We start from the raw sequence: 23,529 nt of genomic DNA, 5'->3' as shown, positions 1-23,529 counted from the left end.
GGCACTTAAATAGTTTTTCACCCACTCCATAGTGGTTATTGATTCTGTTTTAAGCTACCTGCTACTTTCACACGGGGACCTTTTTTACTGAAAGCAAGAAGCTTAATGTAATGCCAAGAGTTCCTAAAGCTATCAGGCATCAAATGCACCTTTATGGATAATAAGCAGATCTGAAATGTTTCTTATGTAACATCAGTTAGGGGAGTGGTGGCCTAGTGGTTAGAGCAGGAGGTTTGCGTTCCGGAGGGGACACAAGGGGCCGGGTTCGTCTGCTCCCTATAAGGGATGGGTTAAATGCAGAGGGTCTAATTTCCCTTGGGGATCAATAAAGTATCAATTAATTAATTAATTAATTAATTCATATTAACTAATATTTTATCTGGGTTCCCAAAGTAGATAGAATGGCTTACATACAGATCAACAAAGTGTCACTCTGAGAAATATCAAAAAATAGTGGGAAATATTGGAGAACTTAAAGTTAAATGTATTTTGATTAGGAACTGGAAAAACCCAGCTCTGAATGAAGCTCTAAGAAGGTTAATGTATGCACGTTCGGTTCTCAGTTGTTTACCTGTTACTGGATATGTTGTACACATCTGTAGAAACATGAGAACTGTGGCTAGGTTACCACTGTTGTCTCTCATAGAACTCGTACGCTTCATTGGTTCAACCATTGCTGACACCTCAGTCTTTTCACTCAATCACTTTTAGCTTCAACAAACAGCCATGGGAAACTGCTCGTCTGTGTGACAGAGGAGCCCCACATGATGAAACTAAATCCACTTAGTAAAGCTTTTGAGTGTCCAAACCTGTTTACATCTCAGCTAGGGATCTAAGGTGTCTTTACAAAGTAGACGTAGAGATCGGAGTGACCTCATCATTGATACCTGTTGCCCTAAGCCAACAACTCATTTGTTGGTACTGAGGTGTGTCAATGGGTGGGAAAGGGTTTGTGCGCTCACCTTCAAACTTCTCTGGAACAACACGGGAGTCGTTCTCGAACAGATAGCCTGAGAGACAAGAGGCGAGCCGGGTCAGAGTTTTCAGCAGCCTTGATCTAAGATCAGCTCGGCAGTACATTCAGGATCTGTGCCAAACTTTGAATACCATCTCGCAAAAATACAAGGAGCTATATTCATAGTGGAATAGCACTGATGGAATAAGTGCACATCCTTCTTAAAACATACTTTAAAGAAAGGGAGCGCAATTCATAACTACATCATCTAAAAGTGTTTTGGGGCATCTAAGAAAGCTTTGATAAGCTGTATTTGACCAAAAATGGCCCAACAAACAGTCTGAGCGAGGGGAAGGGTTGTTTTCCTTTTTTGCCAGAACTATTCTGTTTTTTCCAGTTGTGTTTATTCAAGGATTCATGAGGCAGGGGTGAGCTTTGAGTTTTTGCCAATGGAAACATGAACACACCACTGGTTGGCCAATGGAAACATGGATGCAGTTCACTGGTTAGCCAATGACCACAGAGCTGTAATGACTAAAGGTTCATAGTAGATAAAGATTTTTAGAAGGAGGGGATTGGCTGCATGAAACTGTAACACATGTGGGAAAGAACTTTAATGACAAAGTGTAAAGGGGATTGCAGTAAAAGTTGAGGAAGAAAATAGAAAGGTCATGATTACCTTCATTGCTGTGTTGGGGGTTTGGATAGCCCTCATTGTGGTGGTACATGGAGGGACAACCAGGAACATCTGGGATACAAAATATAAAGAGCTGCAGGTCAGTAACAGTACCATAATCTTATTTTATCCCTTCCTCCCTCATTGTTCTTAAAACTAAACCAAATATCAGTTTTGCTCATTCATGCCAGGGGGTACACACTGTAATGTCTAGTTTGAGGGATTTCAAAGCCACTACATTAGGTATCACTGAGAATGAGAGCTGCATTTATCAGTTAAAACTGTTGCACTGTCAGAGTGTCCATTCAGTCTGATGTTAATCAGTATACAGGTCCTTCTCAAAATATTAGCATATTGTGATAAAGTTCATTATTTTCCATAATGTCATGATGAAAATTTAACATTCATATATTTTAGATTCATTGCACACTAACTGAAATATTTCAGGTCTTTTATTGTCTTAATACGGATGATTGTGGCATACAGCTCATGAAAACCCAAAATTCCTATCTCACAAAATTAGCATATTTCATCCAACCAATAAAAGAAAAGTGTTTTTAATACAAAAAACGTCAACCTTCAAATAATCATGTACAGTTATGCACTCAATACTTGGTCGGGAATCCTTTGGCAGAAATGACTGCTTCAATGCGGCGTGGCATGGAGGCAATCAGCCTGTGGCACTGCTGAGGTCTTATGGAGGCCCAGGATGCTTCAATAGCGGCCTTTAGCTCATCCAGAGTGTTGGGTCTCGAGTCTCTCAACGTTCTCTTCACAATATCCCACAGATTCTCTATGGGGTTCAGGTCAGGAGAGTTGGCAGGCCAATTGAGCACAGCGATACCATGGTCAGTAAACCATTTACCAGTGGTTTTGGCACTGTGAGCAGGTGCCAGGTCGTGCTGAAAAATGAAATCTTCATCTCCATAAAGCTTTTCAGCAGATGGAAGCATGAAGTGCTCCAAAATCTCCTGATAGCTAGCTGCATTGACCCTGCCCTTGATAAAACACAGTGGACCAACACCAGCAGCTGACACGGCAACCAGACCATCACTGACTGTGGTTACTTGACACTGGACTTCTGGCATTTTGGCATTTCCTTCTCCCCAGTCTTCCTCCAGACTCTGGCACCTTGATTTCCGAATGACATGCAGAATTTGCTTTCATCCGAAAAAAGTACTTTGGACCACTGAGCAACAGTCCAGTGCTGCTTCTCTGTAGCCCAGGTCAGGCGCTTCTGCCGCTGTTTCTGGTTCAAAAGTGGCTTGACCTGGGTAATGCGGCACCTGTAGCCCATTTCCTGCACACGCCTGTGCACGGTGGCTCTGGATGTTTCTACTCCAGACTCAGTCCACTGCTTCCGCAGTTCCCCCAAGGTCTGGAATCGGCCCTTCTCCACAATCTTCCTCAGGGTCCGGTCACCTCTTCTCGTTGTGCAGCGTTTTCTGCCACACTTTTTCCTTCCCACAGACTTCCCACTGAGGTGCCTTGATACAGCACTCTGGGAACAGCCTATTCATTCAGAAATTTATTTCTGTGTCTTACCCTCTTGCTTGAAGGTGTCAACTGTGGCCTTCTGGACAGCAGTCAGGTCGGCAGTCTTACCCATGATTGGGGTTTTGAGTGATGAACCAGGCTGGGAGTTTTAAAGGCCTCAGGAATCTTTTGCAGGTGTTTAGAGTTAACTCGTTGATTCAGATGATTAGGTTCATAGCTCGTTTAGAGACCCTTTTAATGATATGCTAATTTTGTGAGATAGGAATTTTGGGTTTTTATGAGCTGTATGCCAAAATCATCCGTATTAAGACAATAAAAGACCTGAAATATTTCAGTTAGTGTGCAATGAATCTAAAATATATGAATGTTAAATTTTCATCATGACATTATGGAAAATAATGAACTTTATCACAATATGCTAATATTTTGAGAAGGACCTGTATAGTACAAGGAAACATTTATGAAATTCTTTACAAGAAAAAATCTAATCTAACTATGGCAAGTTACAGTCAGTCCCCTTTATTCTGATCCCGCTTAGTCAATAAATAAATAACCACAGATGTTCTGTGAAAGCCTCAAAGATTGTTAGAGAACGCGTACAACACATTTAAAGTGGAGTTAGGATATAAAACAATATCCCAACAGCTCTAAAGATCCCATGGGGCTCTGTTTAATGTATCATCTGAGAATGGACGGCGTATGAACCTACCAAGACATTACCATCCACCTAAACTGACACGCCCGACAAGAAGAGTATTAATCATAGAGCAGACAAGACATTCATGGTTACTGTGGAAGAGCTGCAGAGATCCATAATAACAGAACAACTATTTGTTGTGTGCAACTCAAGCTTGCAAGAAGAGAGTCATTGTTTGAAGAAAGCGATAGGAAGCCCTGTTTGTAGTTTGCCAAAAGCCATTTAGAGGACACAACAAGCATGTGGAAGAACCTGTTCTGGTCGAATGAGACCAAAATGTAACTTTTTGGTCTACATGTCAAACACTGTTAGGAGGAAAACTAACACTGCACACCCCTCTGAACTTAACATCCTCAATATGAAACAAGAAGGTGGCAGCGTCATGCGATGGGGATGATACATAAATAATTTCTAATTAAAAGCATAAATAAATCAAATACAAAGAAAGACAGTCTTATATATGTTGTTTGATGATCCACTGGGATAATTATCTGGAACACAGCCTGGCCAGAACTTATTAAATATGGCACAGGGGTTCTGATGTGAGCGGGTGTGGCAGGAGAAGCGGAGAGACGCCACTGTCTGGACTGGTAATGCTCCAAGGTTTCCCTGAAGGAGTTAGAATTTTAGGCTTTATGATGAAGTTTTTGTCTCCTCATTATTGCATGGCAATAATGAGGATAAGAACTCTAAAGCTCAAAACCGTGGACATATGACCGCAGTGAAACCCTTCTCCTGGTCCCATGGCCAATCAGCGATCAGCAGTCAGTTCATGTCACATTTAGTAACTGCACCTTGTCGGGGGACGTTGAGTGGCTCAAAAAGCTGCATTCGCCAAAATAAGCCTTTGTGCTTATTTCCTTTTGCTAAGCTGCTCATCTTTGTGTGTGTGCTTTTTCTTTTTCTTTACCTGTCTGTGCACACATAAAGAAGATGAGTCAGTGTCTATTATATGTGTGTTTAGCTGGTATTCTTTTATTTCAGCTATCAATCATGAGAAAAGAAAGTGGTTAACAACTGAATTGCACAGCCCTTTGACTGTGGCTCTCACTGAAGTGACTCACTCCTGGGGAATGCAGCTGCAGCACTGTGGTTGTGATAAGATGCCACTGGGGAAAATCAAACCCTCCATTGTAGGGCAGCAGCTTTCGACCATACTGTAAATAATATGCCTGGCAGCAAAGGGCAGTGATGGGTAGATTTGGGTGTGAGAGCACCAGGCTTAATTGTGCAGTGAGTGGAAAGATTGTGTCTTTCAAGTGACACGACAGTACCCAAAATTGGCATAGCGATGACAATTTGGGTTTCAAACTAGAAATTTCAGCCTCTACTCTGTTTTTAAACTGGACTGCAAAGTGGTGGCCTGTGTTTAATTTTGTTTACTGTGTCTGGCCTTAATTTTCCATTTATTGAAAAACATCTTTCGTCAGCCTCATTACTGTTTTCCATTGTGAATTATTAAGTTAAAGCTTGGGGACACATTTTCTCCTCCCATTTAAAAAGCATGTAACTGCTGTCATCAACAGCAACATATGAAGCTGATGTTATTTTTTGTTTAAATAGGTGCATCAATATGAAGCCTTGAGTTCTAATCGCTCAAATAGTCTGCTGTAACAATGTTTCTACCTTGCAATGTATGCTGGCATATTAAAAAAAACATGTTTCAAAGCTCTAGATGTGACAAAATGAAGGGGATTTTGTGGAACATCAAGTCCTGTCACATCTTTGCAGTACGTTTTATGTTGTGATCAAGAGCGATAAATCCAGTGTTCACCTCCGTCCGAAAGGGGTACGTTCCCTTTGCTAAACTACCTGGTTTTATTAGTTTTTCCATATTGAAGGATCCACTCACAGTGTGTGGAAATGAAATTTTAATTTCATTTCCACACACTGTGTGTGTGTGTGTGTGGAAATGAAATTTTAATGCTACCCAGAAAAAAGGTCACGCTGTCAGTTTCAGGCATTCTACCAGGTCAGTGAATATTCATCGGTGCAGATAGTATACTGCATAGATTAGTCAATGCTATTATTGGGTGCTTTTGTGACAGCTGAGCGGCAGTTGCATTGATTCTGCAACTGTGCTGGAGAAATCTCAGTCAGTCTTGCTAAACTGATTATATAATTGTGTCTTATACAGTCCTGAATGCTCAGTAGGTGACACCAAAACAATATATTTCAATGGCAGTATGTCTTCCTGTGCCATTAAGACACAAATGCAGATATGTAATACAGCGATTTGGATTTAATTACCCTAAAAACACTGGGAGATAAAAGTTTTTGTTTTAATATGAAAATAATATGAACATGGGCTCCATATGGTTTTTACTCAAGGCAGATTGGGCTCACAATTGGGTTCCTGTATGGTACCCATTTACTGATTTTGGCAAAATCAGCTGAGTACCCTATTGCCCTGTTTCCATAGGCTCTACTCTGTCCAGATCCTGTACACTGAGCCCATTTTGTGACCATTTCCATTACTAGCTTTTCCAGCTCATTACTGGCTTCCTTGGTACCAGCTCGTCAGACTGATTTTACTGCACACCACAGTGCCAGGGAGAGCTAAAAAAGTTAAAGAACTACTACAAAAATATCAAGGATCACAATGGCCGGAGCAGGTCATAACAAAACTTGTGGCAGTGGTTCGAAATCGCTGTTGGAGGACATGGTGTGCATTGATGAGTGTTTATTTTACTTTGCATGCTAGTACTTAAAACTTATCTCATGTTTGGTAGGCTCACACAATAAGACACAATAAGACAATAAGAGTTTACAGTGGCACAGAGCAGAACATTGATGGCTAACAGCTTTCGTGCGGGGAGCGCGATCGAGCGGAGTGAAGCTGTGCGTTGCTGGAACTGTGAATGGAATAGAGGCATATGTTTGTATCAAATGGGTATTAAAAAAATCATTTCGAATTGCACATGTCATGTAAAACACAAAAGGGTCCCACATTTTACCCAGAGCTTTCCTGTATGAAAACTATGTACGAAATTACTATGAGTTAGAAATTAAAATGGGATCCGTTTTGCAGAACATATTTGACACAAATGAGCAAAGGCTGGTTTTGCCAACTGCTCAATGACAGGTTTTGGAAATGACAAAATTATTTTCAAAAGGTAAGACAGTGTAAAAAAGAAATAAGACTATATTACAACCTACTATCATTGATGGCGGTTCTGATCCCTAATAAGGCCAATTTTCATTATTTGAAATATTTAAATGTCTAAAAAGTGAAGAAATTCTCTAATTTTAATCAGGTGTGGGGCCAAAATAAAACTTTTAACCAGGATTTCCGGCTGAATTAACCCTAAATAATGAACCTTTTGTGACACTGGGCCCGGAGGTTTGTTAAACTCAGAGACATTTCTAAGGAAACCCCACCAAATTCAACTCTCCACTTTTCAGTTATCCACAGAAAAACATCCTCCTGTAATTTCCCCCTCTTTATGTCCCAACATTTGCATCAAACATGATATTCCCGAAATTGCAGGCACACTTTTTCTAGCCTTCCACTCAACTCAGTGCAGGCACTGTGGACTGAAATATTCACATTCAGCTCAGGAGCATCTTGCAGGTGAATAAGGACAGAGCGTGTGTCAAGTGTTGATTATCTCAGACATAGCGAGTAGATGAGCTGCTTACAGAGCTTGCTGTTAAAGTGCCTGAGCCCTCTAACCCCCCCTCCTGCAGCCCAGCCAGTGAGAGGTTTGAGTTACGAACGGCACACTCATTTTTCCATTATGAGTTCATCTGCCTGCAGAAAAAGGAAGCCGCTGGTGCAACCTGAAACCCAGGAGCACTCCGCGAGGGACTCTAGTCTTTCCAGTGCCCTCCATTTTCTGAATGAAATTCCTCTGCCTCTCTCTCACAGAGGGCGGAGTGAAGATGCAGCGTGGGGTAGAAGAAACTAAACTTTTTTTCTTTTTGCTGCAGAGTGTGGGAGAGTTGAAAGGAGGAGCCTTAGAGGCTAAGAGGCAGTCAGCATTCAGGGGAAAAAGTTTGTTTTCCTCTTGTACATTTTGTTCTCCAGTTAGCCACGCTCACCAAAGACCTTTCCTCTCACTGCGAAAATAGACTGGTAAAATGGCCAAAATGTAGTTTTACTGTATAGGAACATTCCTTTATTCTCCAGTATCGATCGATCGATATGATAGAGCCCAGGATTTCTCTCTGTTTCTGACATTTAATGGCTTCTTCATTCAAGTCAAAAACATTTGACTTCTTTCAGCATCATTAAACATCAGTTTGTGTGAGGACATGTAAGTGCAGACCAAGACCTTTCACACATACAACAACAATAAACCATGGTTCCTATGAAGGAAGCTGTGTAGGAACAAGGAATAGAATTACATCAATGGGGACAGGGCCCTGTAAAGCAGACAAGGAACAAGCTAGCCAAGGAGATCAGGGCAGCTAAGAGAAGCTGCAGCGAGAAGCCTAAAAAACAGCTTCTCTGCTAATGACCCAGCTGCAGGTTGAATGGTTTGAGAAACCTCACTGCCTAAAGGAGCCCATCCACCTCAACCTGAGCAGAATCCTCATCTGGCAGATGACCATAACAGCTTCTGCTGCAGGTCTGAAAAGCAGCCATTCAGACCTCCTACCACCTTGTCCTATTTGCATTCAAACACAACAGCTCCCCATGCATCATACCACTCTCCTCTTCTCAGTCCTCCTGTCTGGATTTTGTCTCTGAGGAAGATGTAAATAGGTTTCTTCACCATCAAAACATCTGGAAAGCTCCATGGCCTGATAATGTCTCCTCCTCATGCCTGAGAGTCTGTGTTGACCAACTGGCAACCATCTTCACTCATATCTTCAACAAGCCTCTAGAGCTGTGTGAGGTTCCCATGTGCTTCAATCGCTCCACCATCATCCTAAACCCCGAGGAACGCACCATCACGGGGTTAAATGACTACAGACCTGTCACCCTGATGTCTGTAATCAAGAAACCACCCAAGGATGTACGCCAGGAGCGTGACGATAGGGAACATCCTCTACCACACAAGAACCATCAGTACCTGTACCCCCCAGGCTCTCCCCACTCCTCTTCCCCCTCAGGGGACCCTCTGTAACACACCTCTAGTTTGCAGATGACACCACTGATATTGGTCTGATTCAAGACAGTAATGAGTCTGGGTACAGACAGGAGGTGGAACGTCTTGTCCACTGGTGTGGTCAGAACCACCCGGAGCTTAGTGTTAGTTTTCCACCACACAGTGCTTTTGATGTGGGTACAAAATCAAGGTTTGGTACTAAACTTTGCACGCTGCTGTATCTAAGCAAGGTACGAGATTGTAAAAGCCAAACATTAGACATTTGTCTGTATCACTCACCAGGCTCATAGGTGTAGTCTGTGGGCTCCTGCTTAACCATCATGTGAGCTGGTGGAAACCTGTGTGGATGTGGTTGTGGATGTGAATGCGGATGTGGGTGGGGTCCATTCCCGTGCCCCTGTCCGTGGCCCGGTCCTGCCATGTGAGCCGCTCTCTCATACAAAGGGTCCAGATATTCTTGCTTAAAGCTTTGCTGCAGGTAGGGCACACAGGGATCAGAGTGCTGCCGATGATATGCCCCACCACCACCGCCTCCGCCCCCTGGACCTCCACCCCCTCCTCCGCCACATCCAACAGTGCCATGCCCGGCTGGGGCAGACGGCATGCGCTGAAAGGCCTGTGCTGGTTGGGGGAACTGAGGACACATAGGATCTGCTGAAGTGCCTTGAAACCTGGAACTGCAAGATAAAACACAAGTTTACCTTTTAGACCTTATTTTAGATTTTTTACTGAATAATATTTAAAAGTTAACACATTATATAAAATGCCAGGGAATATTTTCTTGCTGAATCACCTGTTGTTAATGTGGTAATTGCTGCTGGGAAGGCGCTGGGAGGTGGCAGCTGGGTTCAGGTAGCCAGCGTCAGGCCGTCCAGCTGCAGCAGGTTTGGGGGAGTAATGCTGCTGCATTGGAGACATGGGAGTACTTGGACAGGAGGTCTTTGCTCCTCCTGCAGCCCTTTTCTGCTCATAGGCACTGTTAAAACAAGAGCAAAAACTCATGTCACAACAGCTGGGGGGATGTTAGTTTTTTGCAGTCAGTACAACAAACAGAGCTAATGGAAGATTGGTTAGAGCTCTGTTATCAATAATGCGTGGTTGATGTTGATGTATGCTCACCACTTCTAGGTTATTGCTCATGAATAACCATTGCTGCAGAGAAAAAGCCAACTGAATAATTTTTTTGCTTTATTTATTTTTTTGGAAGAGGCAATAAATCATCTTTCTTTTTGTGTCTTGAGCGCACTGCTTCTACTTCAATGATAAAAAGCTAAAAATGTGGCAGCCTGACAGGCAGAGCTCCACAGCAACACATTTCTTTCCAATCAACTTCCTAATTAAACTGAATAACTGTAAATTTATATTTTCTGTAAAACGATATCTAACACTGAAAAACAATAAGTAATTACAAAAGAGAATCCTGGAAAAAGAGGCAACATTTTATATGGAATTTAATTGTTATGTATTATATAAAGAATACAGAAAATGTAAAGATAATTATGTTCAGTCATTGGAAAAACTGAGTACACCATGTGATTTAGTCAGTTGTAACCCGCTCTGATCACTGTGGAAGAATTTTGGCTCACTCTACTTTACAACGTTGCTTCAGTGCATTGATGTTTGCAGCCAGTCTTTTGTGCAGTTCTCTTAAAGTCACACCAGACCACTTTGATCAGAATGAGGTCTGGACTTGGACTGGGCCATTGCGACATCTTTATTCTTTTCTTTTTATACCATTCTGATACAGCTTTTTTTCTGATGTGTTTGGGATCCTTGTCCTATTAAAGACTCAGTATGGGCCAATCTTTAGACCTTACCAAACATCTGACTCTCAAATACTTTGGTATACAGAAGGGTTTCTGGTCCACTCAGTTATTTCAAGTTTCCCATGTCCTAATCAAGATCTTTACCCATCCACCACTGTGCTTTAAAGTTGGTATGGTTTTCTCCAAAAATGGCCCAGTGCTTCATGATCAAGCATCTCTAGAAACATCCCAAGAGTATTCAACTGGTCTGGTTCATTCAGATGCTACTACTTTGCAAACCTAAGTTGTGCTCCCATATGAATGTTACAAGAGCGGAAAGGCTTTCTCTCTGCAACCTTTGCAAACACATTTAACACACTAACGTGGGTCAGTGGCGTCTGGGGTCGAACCTTTGGTCTTAGTGCAATTACAAAAATTACAAGGTGAATTTGCAGAAACATTGGCTCCCGGGAATATTAGCAGCTTTAATAAACGTGTTCCACTTTTGAATAACCTTTCTCAACAGAGAATGGTGGACTTCAAATTGTTTGGAAACATCCGTATAACTATTCCCAGATTGATGGGCAGCAACATTTGCTTTTCTAAGTTTATTTCTGATGTCTTTCCTCCTTGGCATTGTGATAACACAATGCCAAGCACCTGCGGAGTGCTAGAGGTGGTCACACTGAGAATAATCACTTAATTGAGTGCTTTAATTAGAACCACCTCCTTCCTACATTCCATTTTAAATCTTACAGAAGAAGCAAAGCTGTTCTCAGTTTTTCCAAAGACATTACTGATGGTCATAGGAACTTTGGTTTTATTCTGCTAATGAAAGTCAAAAACCATGATACCTGGCATAAAGGCACTGCTCTCCGCTGGGGTAGCTGAAGGTTTGTTTGTGGCTACAGGACTGGCTGGGGTCAGAACCTGGGCTCTGTGGTTCCTTCTTGATGGTGACTGGAGGACTGTGAAATGCCACTGCTACAAGAGATGATAAGCAGAAAACAGACCTAAAGGTTAGCTCATGCACATAAACAAAAGACGCTCCTATTCTTTTGTCATTCAGCCCTGCCCCGATACTACCGTCGGTAAGCTCTGAGGCAAAATGCGAAGTCTTCCGTCTGCACTGGAATGTATTTTTTGTGCCAGTCCAGAAAAAAAAAAAACACTTAAGCGACTGACAGTGGGAGCACAGTTCAGCAAACAGACACGTATAAATACACAGTTACACAAACACGGACATGAAAACACACATGCTTGCACACGATTTCAGCATTCCAGCAGACCAAAGTGTCCTTGCCCACTTTTCTTTTTCTCTTCCAGACACAACAGCAGCCAAAACTTCCTCTGCTGAAGTCAGCCTGAAAGCTAAACAGGCATACGGGCCAGCGAGATGTCTGTTGGTTGATGAAGCATACATCACATCTCCTTCAGAGGGGCACATGCAGTAAATCTGTGGCTCAACCTTCTCTCCTGTTCGCATCCAGATGTTAACCATCTTTTTGTTTTCTTGCATTGACTGATAATCTAACATAACCCGATGAAGCAACATGCACCAAAAACAGTCCACTCAAAGTGCCACATGTTGAACAGTCTATCAAGCCCTACTGCTGAAGGGGACCTTTTGCTTCAATGGCCATGGAAACCACCCAAAGTGAGGCTTCAAACTGTGCAGAGGGCTGATGTTTATTATGCGAGGGGAGGTTTTCACCCAAAGAACTGTACAGGATGTTTTCTGGTCTCGACAGGGTAAACAGCAGCAGCTGTGCGTTTCCAGCTGGGGAAGGGAGGCACGCATTAATGTGTGTGTGTGACGTGTCCGTCGGCTTGTTTGTCTGGTGAATGTGTGTGCGTGTGTGTGTGTGTCTGCTGTGGGCGTGGAGCTGATGGAACAGGCCACACTGAAAGCACAGCCCAGGTAATTACAAAGTAATGTCCATTCACAAAAAAAAAGGAGAAAAAAAACCATCTGGCTCGTTGAATGAAGCACAAAATGGCTGTGAGGTAGAAAGTGAGAAGAAAAGCAAGGGAGAAGATTAAATGCTGCCTTGGAAAAGTATTCAAACCAAAATGATAAATAAATTTCAAATTTTTTTACAAACAAAAATTTTTAAAGTGTGGCATGCATTTGTTTTCAGCCTCCTTTTACTCAAAATAAGAGTCAGTGCCACCGCTGGCTTAGGAGTTAATTTATCTGAGTATAAATCCAACTGTTCCATGAAGGCATCTGATGTTTGTTAGAGAACATTAGTAAACAAAAAAAGAGTTTAGAATTGAAAGATGGAACTAAACACACTAAATTAATTCAGAGGCTGCAAAAGACTTGGGCTGAAGATTCACCTTCCTTTTCGAAATTTTGAAAGTTGTGCTTAATTTTCTTTTAACTTCACAATTATGTGTCACTTTGTGTTGGTCTATCACAGAAAATCCAAACAAAATACACTGAAATTTGTGGATGCAATGTGACAAACTGTAAAAAGGTTAAAAAGGTATATCATTGTAATTTTTCATTTTTCATGTTTAATTCGTACCTTTGACTACTTTTGTTTCTATCTTTTTTAAGGTAGAAACAAATTTATAAAAGCTTACGTGTTTAGATTTTCTTCTTTTCACGCTGACTCATTTGCCTTTGAAAGATCAAACATAATAAATTGACGGCTGAGTGGCGCTTCTCATCATCACGACCTTCCTATTTTTGCGCTGCAGTCACTCTCCCATGGCAGGCGGGCAGGTGAGGAAGTGTTGGCTTTAGCCAAGGATCAACAGGATTAGAGAGCATTTACCCAGATTTCCCAGACAGACGCAGTGGGAATTCCAGCCTCCTCTGAATCTCCAACACTGCGTCTGCCGGCGCATTCACACAGAGGGTGGCACATGACTGCCGCTCTAATAATAAAAGCGTGTTTGTCTGTTGACATTCCTCTCTTTTTTTCTCAGGCACGGTCATGAACTGCAAACAATCCTCAGAGGGAGTGTGCACAACTTGACTCACAATGCAGAGCAAACTAATACGATATGGAGGGATATTGCCCTTGATGTTGCTGAACATCCTGAAGCTGAACAGCCTGAACAATGTTAGCTGCAATGGGGGATGGGGGTATAAGTTTGTATATCCTAAATGTAAAAGAAAGGTTGTTCGGTCTTTGTATTTTCCTTTAGCTTAATTTCACTTGAGTTGAGATAGATTTAATTTGAAGTAAACACAATCTTATCTTTGTCCAAGCTCCTAATCTTTGCCAAGTTTTTGAAATTCAGCTAAGTTGGCAAAAACTAACAATCAGTGCACCAAACACAGGTTTCCTCTGTTGTTACTGGAGGTTGTGGATCTGAGGGTTGTTGGTTCATTTCTATACAGTATCTGTCTATCCAGTGCATTTAGATGCACTGGATAGACAGATTGAAGCCCAGAATGCTTGAAACTGCAACCTCTAGCACCAGCGTGTCACTTCTACGTATCCCATCATGTTGCACCCCATCAACTTCCATGATACAAATTTGTTGTAAGTACAACTCATTAATTTGCACACTTTAAAATTCATGTATCAGCAATCATATCCCTAGTTCTAAAATCAATTATTCTTGAATAATTATGTAACTTCAATGTCACATTGACTTGTCAAATATTTCCTCACATCTGACTGGTTAACTTGCCCAGTATCTGTTATGCTGCATTCCATTAACCTTAGAAGTTGGAACTGGGATGTCGAAGTTTAAGTCATCTCTGAGTTGTAGCGTTATTGCTAGCAACTGTAACAGCAGTCTTTCAACAATAACAATGACAATAATGCTGTTCTACTCGGTATTTCGTGCATATAAACAGCATTGAAACATTTCATCTTATAAACACTGAAAAATAGTAGATGTACGGCTGACTAAATGTTGCAAGTGAAAAAGTTTTACTACTGCTGATGCACGTACCAACCATCTTGAATGCGGAAGTTGGGTCTGGTCATGTTGCCCTGACTTTCCAACGTGTAATTCCAATGTTTGCGGTCGTTCCAGTTGAAATTTTCCACTTCAAGGTCGGAAATTCAGACTTCCAAGTACAAATCGAATGCAGCAGTATTTGTAGTCTTTATTTGGACTATAACAGAGTTAGCCTGCCCACTGACTTTGATGAGTAAGCCTTAAAAAAATAAACTCATAATGTTGCTGTTTATAACCTTAATATGATATAACAGTGAAATTATTTGGAGATGCCCTGATTGGGATTTTTAAGGCCAAATACCAATTTCCAGAATAAAAACAAACTATTTTCTGAAAACCTCATAAAATCAGAGTTATATGTGAACAAAGTGTCATTGCTAGCTAAAAGCAAATTCCAGACAATAGGTGGTTTATTATGCAAAAACAATGAGACAGATGTGCTCAGAGGTTTGTACACATATTCATGTAACACCCTAAGGCTCCATCTTCCATATGGTAATGAATGGATAAAGTGGATTAAATATAACCTATGGACTTTTTTAAAAGATCATCAAAAATCGTCCAATTTTTCCTGACGATCTCCCAAAAATAGGACATATGCCTTGAAGCAACCTAAATATTGGGTTTGCTGCAATATTTTGGTCCATCTTGCAGTTTATGACTCCAGATTTTTATAAGTTCATATGTTAAGTAGTTTTATCTCTGAAACTCTTGGACCTTTTCAATGAAAATTTTGCCACTTCTTGATCATAGATTGCCAATGAAAACAAGTCAAGTTTTCAAATCTAGATTAATGCTATTGACGAGTTATATTTTGGCTTTCAAAAAAATCTTTCATTTAAAAGCATGAAATAAATTGAGATTGTAGCAGACAAATACTTTGTCCTGCAAAAATATGTTAAGTCTTTAATGGCAACTTTTGCATTTTTAATAAAATGTTAAAACTTTTGGGTCAATATCCACCTCTAAATTATACACATTTCTTTAGGAATATGATTACTTTAGGTATTTATAAATATCAGAGTAGGTTGAGCACTATGGTAAGCTAATAGCTTCCATATATGGATTTTCAACTAACTGAAAATTTAGCTGTTAAGGCAAGAGGAATTTTCTAAATCCAGAAACAACTTTCTTAATTACATTTTTTTCATCTGCTTTCATCAAAATTTAACATCTTTTGACATTTAAACTATGCTGAGTCTACAAAGATTTTCGTGCAATTTGTATTTCTGTCACTGCTCTGTTTGAGCTGGTGTTGTTTTGGTCAACTACCTATTAGGTCCACCAATGCTTGCCAGGACCATGGGGTTGAGGGAGGGAGGTGCATCAGGAGAGACGTGGGCGAAGCAGGGCTTGGACCCCTTCAAAAGCTGCTTTTTCTAGTTGTAGTTTATCTTTGCTAAAACCTTATAAACTCTGCCAAGGAAAGAGTACATTACAGCAAAAAGCACCACCTAAGTAGGTGCTGTTACTACTTTGGACAAGAATCACAATAGATGCAATAATTATCCTCAAAAGACCATATTCTGTAGAACCTCTCTAAAACTAAACCTACAAAACCTAAAATGATCCAATGAATTCTGACCTTGAAAACCAGATCCACAATTAGTTCTTAGAATAATATCAGTTCTGTTCTCCAGCAACTATTATAAACTATTGTGGATGTTACAATAAATATTACTGTCTAAAGGATGTCAGATTTGCAGCTAAAGTTTATAAAGTGCTGGCAGTTTTGTAAACAGATCCAGGAAAAGTTATGCTCTTCAGGTTTCCCTTGCTTCCTGCTTTTATTTTGGGGCAATATGACCTCGTATTTTTTTCTCTACATACATCAACCTTTCAAAGAGACCCTCATATTTCAACACACAAGGTGAAGGGCTGCTGTGTGAGCTTACGCACTCTGAGCACAGAGATACTGAAGGGTGTTTGGAAGTGAAAAGACAGATTCCAAACACAATCGTTGTTGCCCTCTAAAGCAGACAATTTTGAGATAATGCAGACAGCACACTGTGTCCCAAAGGTAGCAGCTTCCCATCACTTCCTTAACCGATAAGGTCAGAGATTCCTCCTTACTCAAAGATCTTATCTCCTCTTCCCTTATTTTGTGCTATTCTTTTTGCTGTCACGTTTGGCACCCTGCTTTAATTCCTTTTTACAGATGTGATCCCCCCACCCCGCAAAACACAGGGTTGAGATGGACGTTTACATATGTAAATGCTGCCTTGATGGGGGAGGATGCAGGGTGAAAGGTGATGGTCATGGTTGAGTGCTTTAGGAAGTGGATGGATCATTACATGGGTAAGGCTCCCATTCAACAGACACCTACCACAGACAGATCGCATGAGCAGGGATGACCAAATCCCCCCTCCACCCCAACGCTGCCCCGTAAACACAAACACACTCTCAAACTCTTCTCTAACAATGCAGACATGGTATGAAAATCTCAACTTAATCTGCAACATGGTAAACTGTTAAGAATAAAAAAAAACTACAGAGTAACAAACTCCTTCTAAATTTCACCTTTTGTCACAAATGCAAATGAAAAGCTGAATGGTGTTTGCACATGTCCACCCCCCTTTGTTTTGATACCCTATATACAATGTATGTAGTTTAATCTCAGTATAAATCAGAGATGTTTTAAAGCGAGGTTACATTATAAATCAATATCCCAAACCTAATACATTTCATAGAGCTCTGTTCAATAATCACATACATATGGGAAGAGCATGGCCCAAAGCTGAATATAACACTTTTCTAGTCATACTGTACACTCAAAGTTCTCAAAGAGCCACCGTCACCCAGCAGCACTCGCAAACAAACACTCATTCTTACACCGATACGCATATTGGTACTCAACAAGGTCAAGGCCCATTTCAAGGTTCACCTTCTAGCAAGACAACACCACAAGATAACTAGGAATGGTCGAGATCAAAGCATAATAACGTGTTAGACTAATCCAGTCACAGTTCAGGCCAATTTTCAGTCTTGGTAGAACCATACTAGCAAATGTAATGCAGTAAACAATGGCTCTTTACTCAGTTGGGTGCATGCAAGATTTTTCCGATTTTGGAAACCATGTATTGTTTTCCTTCCATCATACAATCATCCACTACATTGTGTTGGTCTATCACATAAAATGTCAATAAAATACATTGTATTTTATTGTTGTAAAGTGAAAAAATGTGGAAAAAAAAAAACTCTGGGGATGCCAATAATTTTACGAGATACTGTATAAAATAGAAAACATGTTATCATAGCAGGTGAATGAGCTGCTTCATGCACTCCAGGGGACGCAGTTGTAAACTCTTCCATCCGATTTTGGACAGATTATTTCTTCCCATTAAAGGCTTTCAGTGTGCGCAGAAATACAGCATGTGGACACAGAGAGCGTCTGGAGAATTTTAAACTGGATGTTTATATCCAGCTTGGCCAAGTTTTAAGCCTCTGGAACTCTGCAGCACACGGCAGTCCCACTCACAATCAGTCACTGGACTTGAGTGTCAGTATCAAACCAGGTGACAGGAAAAAAGTGAGAAAGGAACACGTGATTGTCCCATTAAGAAACCCGACACACACTCGGTGGATCTGGTTAGACAAATAAGATTCAAGTCATACTCTTTCAGGATTCCACACAGGGCTATTACTAGATCTGCTTCTTATCTTACATGATGTGGTGTTTCATGTACAGTTCCATTTAGCCTGTGTGTAATATACTGCTAATACTTCTGGTTTTCCCACAGGTGGAAGATGAATACCAAGAATAGCAAAGGAGTCATAAATACTGCAAATGACATTGTTTGTTTAGCTCAATACATGCAGTTGTCAGCTGTTTTCATCCCCTATTTAGAAGCATGAGAAAAACCTCTGTTTTTAGCCTCTGTAAAAACTGTATTCACCTGACTGTATGAAGTCTGCTCTATAGGTAAAGTTTGAATTACTGATTGATTGACATATGTTATTCATTTTGAGGTAACAAGAAGCTGTCTATACATGGGCTTGACACGTCTGTTGAAAGAGGCAACTGTTGTCCTATATTTTTTCCAGTTATTCATGATTATGTTCACTGAGCGCAAGTCTAAAGTCATGTACAACATCAAAACAACATCGGTTGGAGGAACGTTTGCCCCACTCCTCCCTTTCAGCTGTAAGATATCTGAGGGGATTCGTGCATGTTCTGACCATTTCTAGTCACTCCATAGCATCTCAAAATGATTTTCTTCTTAATTCTCTGTCAGTTTTGGGAGGATTTACTGATTTGTTTTGGGTCATTATCATTTTATTATGTTGCAGGGTCCAGGTCAGCTTCAGCTTAGTTTTATTTACAAATGATCTTACATTTTCCTCATGAACCAAGCTGACCAGGACCTGCTGCAGCAAATAATCCCCAACCTATGAAACCTCCATCCCTCAAACTTTATACGAGTCTCTTTTTTCTGGAATGCTGCATTAGGTTTATACCAATCACATCCTCTGTTTTGGTGTTCAGAAATCCCAGTTCTAGACACATTTGTCAAAAAAACACAATTCCAGAAGCCCTGGTCCTTGTCTACAATCTTTCCGATGAACTACTTTAAATACTAGTAGATTTATTATACTACATCATCACTTTTTAAATATGGCACAACACAACTACAGGGGCTGTACAATGAAACCGAAACACCTGTCATTTTAGTGTGGGAGGTTTCATGGCTAAATTGGACCAGCCAGGTAGCCAGTCTTCATTGATTGCACATTGCACCAGTAAGAGCAGAGTGTGAAGATTCAATTAGCAGGGTAAGAGCACAGTTTTGCTCAAAATATTGAAATGCACACAACATTATGGGTGACATACCAGAGTTCAAAAGAGGACAAATTGTTGGTGCACGTCTTGCTGGCGCATCTGTCACCAAGACAGCAAGTCTTTGTGATGTATCAAGAGCCACGGTATCCAGGGTAATGTCAGCATACCACCAAGAAGGACGAACCACGTCCAACAGGATTAACTGTAGACGCAAGAGGAAGCTGTCTGAAAGGGATGTTCGGGTGCTAACCCGGATTGTATCCAAAAAACATAAAACCACGGCTGCCCAAATCACGGCAGAATTAAATGTGCACCTCAACTCTCCTGTTTCCACCAGAACTGTCCGTCGGGAGCTCCACAGGGTCAATATACACAGCCGGGCTGCTATAGCCAAACCTTTGGTCACTCATGCCAATGCCAAACATCGGTTTCAATGGTGCAAGGAGCGCAAATCTTGGGCTGTGGACAATGTGAAACATGTATTGTTCCCTGATGAGACCACCTTTACTGTTTTCCCCACATCCGAGAGAGTTACGGTGTGGAGAAGCCCCAAAGAAGCGTACCACCCAGACTGTTGCATGCCCAGAGTGAAGCATGGGGGTGGATCAGTGATGGTTTGGGCTGCCATATCATGGCATTCCCTTGGCCCAATATTTGTGCAAGATGGGCGCGTCACTGCCAAGGACTACTGAACCATTCTTGAGGACCATGTGCATCCATTGGTTCAAACATTGTATCCTGAAGGCGGTGCCGTGTATCAGGATGACAATGCACCAATACACACAGCAAGACTGGTGAAAGATTGGTTTGATGAACATGAAAGTGAAGTTGAACATCTCCCATGGCCTGCACAGTCACCAGATCTAAATATTATTGAGCCACTTTGGGGTGTTTTGGAGGAGCGAGTCAGGAAACGTTTTCCTCCACCAGTATCACGTAGTGACCTGGCCACTATCCTGCAAGAAGAATGGCTTAAAATCCCTCTGACCACTGTGCAGGACTTGTATATGTCATTCCCAAGACGAATTGACGCTGTATTGGCCGCAAAAGGAGGCCATACACCATACTAATAAATGATTGTAGTCTAAAACCAGGTATTTCAGTTTCATTGTCCAACCCCTGTACATTAAACAATAATCATGCTTGCAGTATTGCTAAAATATTGCATAACTGCTGTGTCAAGAAGGCTAGTCTAACAAATGAGGGAATAGCTTAATCACAGATATCAATAAGAACATGTTTTTTTTTCCACAATAGTTCAAGAGCAGAAATGACTCATATTTATACAGAGGTCACAAGTTTGTAACAGGTGGTAAATGATGTGTATCACCTGAGAAGGAAAGGAACTGAGGAAATACAATCTAATCCAGACATTTTTGCTGCAGAGACCAACCAGCCAATCCACTGGTGCATTGAAACATGTGCTGGACATGTGTGCATGCTTCTCAGGTCAATGCACAATCGGAGAGACATACGCAGGCTGGGCAGCACTAACAAGCTCACCCTCGTTTTCGAGAGCCAGCAGAGCAGCTTCAATATCTATCTGGAGTGCCGGATCCATTAGTGTCTGCTCTATCTGATTTATGGATCGTCCACTCGCATCTGATAATGGTTCGGTCCCCTTGAATTTTTAAAGAATGGTTGTCAGATACCTGCAAAACAAGCGTAACTAGCTTGATGGAGAGTGTAGTGGTAACATCCAGGCAGGCAGCTTGCCTGAAGAGAGATTTCTGGGTCATTGCTGACTGTTAAACACCCATGGGGCATCTTAATGTGTTACCAAACAGGATGTAGATGTGAATGACACTAATCCTGGTAAGGGGAGCTGAAGAATAAAATTTGCAGACATTATAGTTTCACTTCCTTTTAATGAACTTGAAACAGAACACAGTAATTTTTTTTAGAGGTGAGAACACTTTTTCTCTGAACGATTCCTGCTCCTTAGCCCTGGCATTTCATTCCCATTCTCCCTAGAGCTTTGAGAGAATTAAGATTTAACTGTACACGCTCTGGCATTTTATGTTTTCCCTGCTGTCCAATTCACTTTCAACAGTGCAGCGTTAGCTTTTTATAAATGACCAATGAGCAGTTATAAATCTCACTACCTTGCTGCAGCTTAGTGGACCAGATACAAAAAATCCCTCTCTCAGGACACGTGCAGCGAGAGGGACATCCCATCAAAGGCGAGGGCTGGATGTAATTAATCTGCCTCAATATTGACTCTTTACTCTCAATCAGTCAGCCGCCCCCAATATAGCTGTCCCTCCTCTTAATCTTTAATGTAGCCATTGATTAGTCCCTGTACTGTTACTGAAAGGAAATAATGAGCTGTGCACCCTGGTGTGCTACATGTGAGGAAGGGATATGTTTGTGCAGGCGTTTTTGTTGGAATTTTACAAGGTGCAACCCGCGGAGGTAATTAATTCAACAAGAGATAACGGATCCATGCCGGAACACCTTGCTCAGAATTATCAGCGCTAATGCCACATCCACAGCTTCTTCTTGCAAATTCCACCCAAACCTGCCCTCCAGTTTGACCCTCGCTTCTCGATCAAGATCTCAACCGTAACTCTTGATGACAGACTTTAAATCCTTCTCCTACCCCTTGTCTGCTTTTAAGCTGATTTATCTGAGCTTTATCTTTATCAAGACATATATCAACCCTCTTTATCTCCTCCTTCTGTGATTCTGGATCAATATCCCTGTAGGATGGCTCTCATCTTGTCCCAAACACCTTCTGGTCCGTGTCAGTGGGTTGTGATATGTTCATACACTCCAACACAGTATGTGTTTAGGGTGCGAATAAAAGTGTACTTGGTTGTTGTGCTTAAATACTGTGTGATGAATGTATTAGCTGTATCTTAAATGCTATGTTGATGGGAGGGTGGATGGAGCTAAAGACAGAGCAATGCTAGCAGAAAACCTGTCAGGAGGTTGCAATAGATTCAATGATCGTAAGGACAGTAACCTACAATCAAATGGATTAGGCCAAAGCATGGCCCAGTCAAAGTCCAGACTAAAATCTAATCAGGAATCTGTGGCAAGACTTCAAATTTGTTGTGCAAAGATGGTATATATATATATATATATATATATATATATATATATATATATATATATATATATATATATATATATATATATATATATATGATGTATAGCAGGTTGATGGATCAATAGTCATGGAATTCAATTAAATAAACTTTCTGTTGGGATGTTTGATATGTGTAAACATTATTACTCTGCATAAAACTGAAAAATCAATGTCCTGTGACCGCATGTTTGAGTGTTTTTGTGATTTTATGGTAACAATAAGTATACATTTTTGTTCGATACAAATGTTAAATTGTGCACAGATGTATAATTGAGAAGCAGACCTGTAATATTTATTTACTAAATTGTTAATATATTCCAAGACTTCAGTGAATCTATTTCAATCACCGAAACACTTTAACCCTTTGATAAAAAGGTGCTTTTACAAGGAAAATGTACAATATTTATTAAAATACTTTAAATGTTTTCACTGTTTGGTTTTGTTTATTTTTTTACCCATAAACGAATACTCTGATAAGTAACACTGCTTCAAAAAGACAATCATATGAAGGGATGTAAAAATAAGGAAATACTCTACTCTGTCCTTTAACTGTAATAATTCATCTGCCCAAAGAAGTCTCCAGTTTAAGGTCAACACAAGTTAAACAGAATCTGCTCCCATCTTTGGTCTTTACTTAGCTTTACTGAAAACATTCCAGCTCTAGAAAGTCTCAGAAACCGCAACAACATAGACGCAGCAGAGCATCAACAGTTCTTTAACTGTTTCAGGGATAAGAAAGCATGAAAAAGGTCTCTTCTCCCTCCTCAAACTCTCCTGTAATGGAGCACACACTGCCATCCATTCACAAAGCTGCGCTGCCGACTCAAATCCTTGTGCCCCCACCGCGCTTTGACAGCGCGGCTGTGAATTAACTCTGGGAAGCTTTCATTTCCCTTGTTGAAAGCTGTAAAACAAATATATGCCTGACCATCACCAAATCTTCCAAAGTCCAGCTCATAAAGATGCAAATTGTAGGTAGCCTTCGTATATCTGCTGAGACTCACTGATAGACAATTTGATGAGGAGAAGACCACATATAAAGCAATTAATTTATTACATTTTCTTAGAAAGAATGTGCAAAAAAAAGGAGAAACCTTT

The 23,529-nt window shown here is 40.9% G+C and overlaps 1 protein-coding gene across 3 annotated transcripts in view; it reads right to left on the bottom strand.

Annotated features, from left to right (window-relative positions):
- Positions 1-23,529, bottom strand: part of etv4 (ETS variant transcription factor 4) — a 49,811-nt gene that overhangs the window by 5,791 nt on the left and 20,491 nt on the right. The window contains exons 1-6 of one of the 3 annotated variants that reach the window (XM_047376913.1): positions 13,220-13,372; positions 11,482-11,611; positions 9,676-9,858; positions 9,162-9,559; positions 1,635-1,703; positions 963-1,010 (exon numbers count right to left, since the gene is read on the bottom strand). In XM_047376913.1, the coding sequence (XP_047232869.1) occupies positions 963-1,010; positions 1,635-1,703; positions 9,162-9,559; positions 9,676-9,800 (640 nt within the window). In that variant the 5' untranslated portion in view covers positions 9,801-9,858; positions 11,482-11,611; positions 13,220-13,372. Of the gene's footprint in view, positions 1-962; positions 1,011-1,634; positions 1,704-9,161; positions 9,560-9,675; positions 9,859-11,481; positions 11,612-13,219; positions 13,373-23,529 lie in introns of those variants that run through there. The other 2 variants (XM_047376911.1, XM_047376910.1) reach the window with 2 other exon arrangements.

This window comes from Girardinichthys multiradiatus, chromosome 10 (genome assembly GCF_021462225.1).
Source record: "Girardinichthys multiradiatus isolate DD_20200921_A chromosome 10, DD_fGirMul_XY1, whole genome shotgun sequence".
Classification (NCBI taxonomy): domain Eukaryota; kingdom Metazoa; phylum Chordata; class Actinopteri; order Cyprinodontiformes; family Goodeidae; genus Girardinichthys; species Girardinichthys multiradiatus.
The sequence above is the reverse complement of the archived record's forward strand: the minus strand, read 5'-3'. Positions and strand labels throughout refer to the sequence as shown.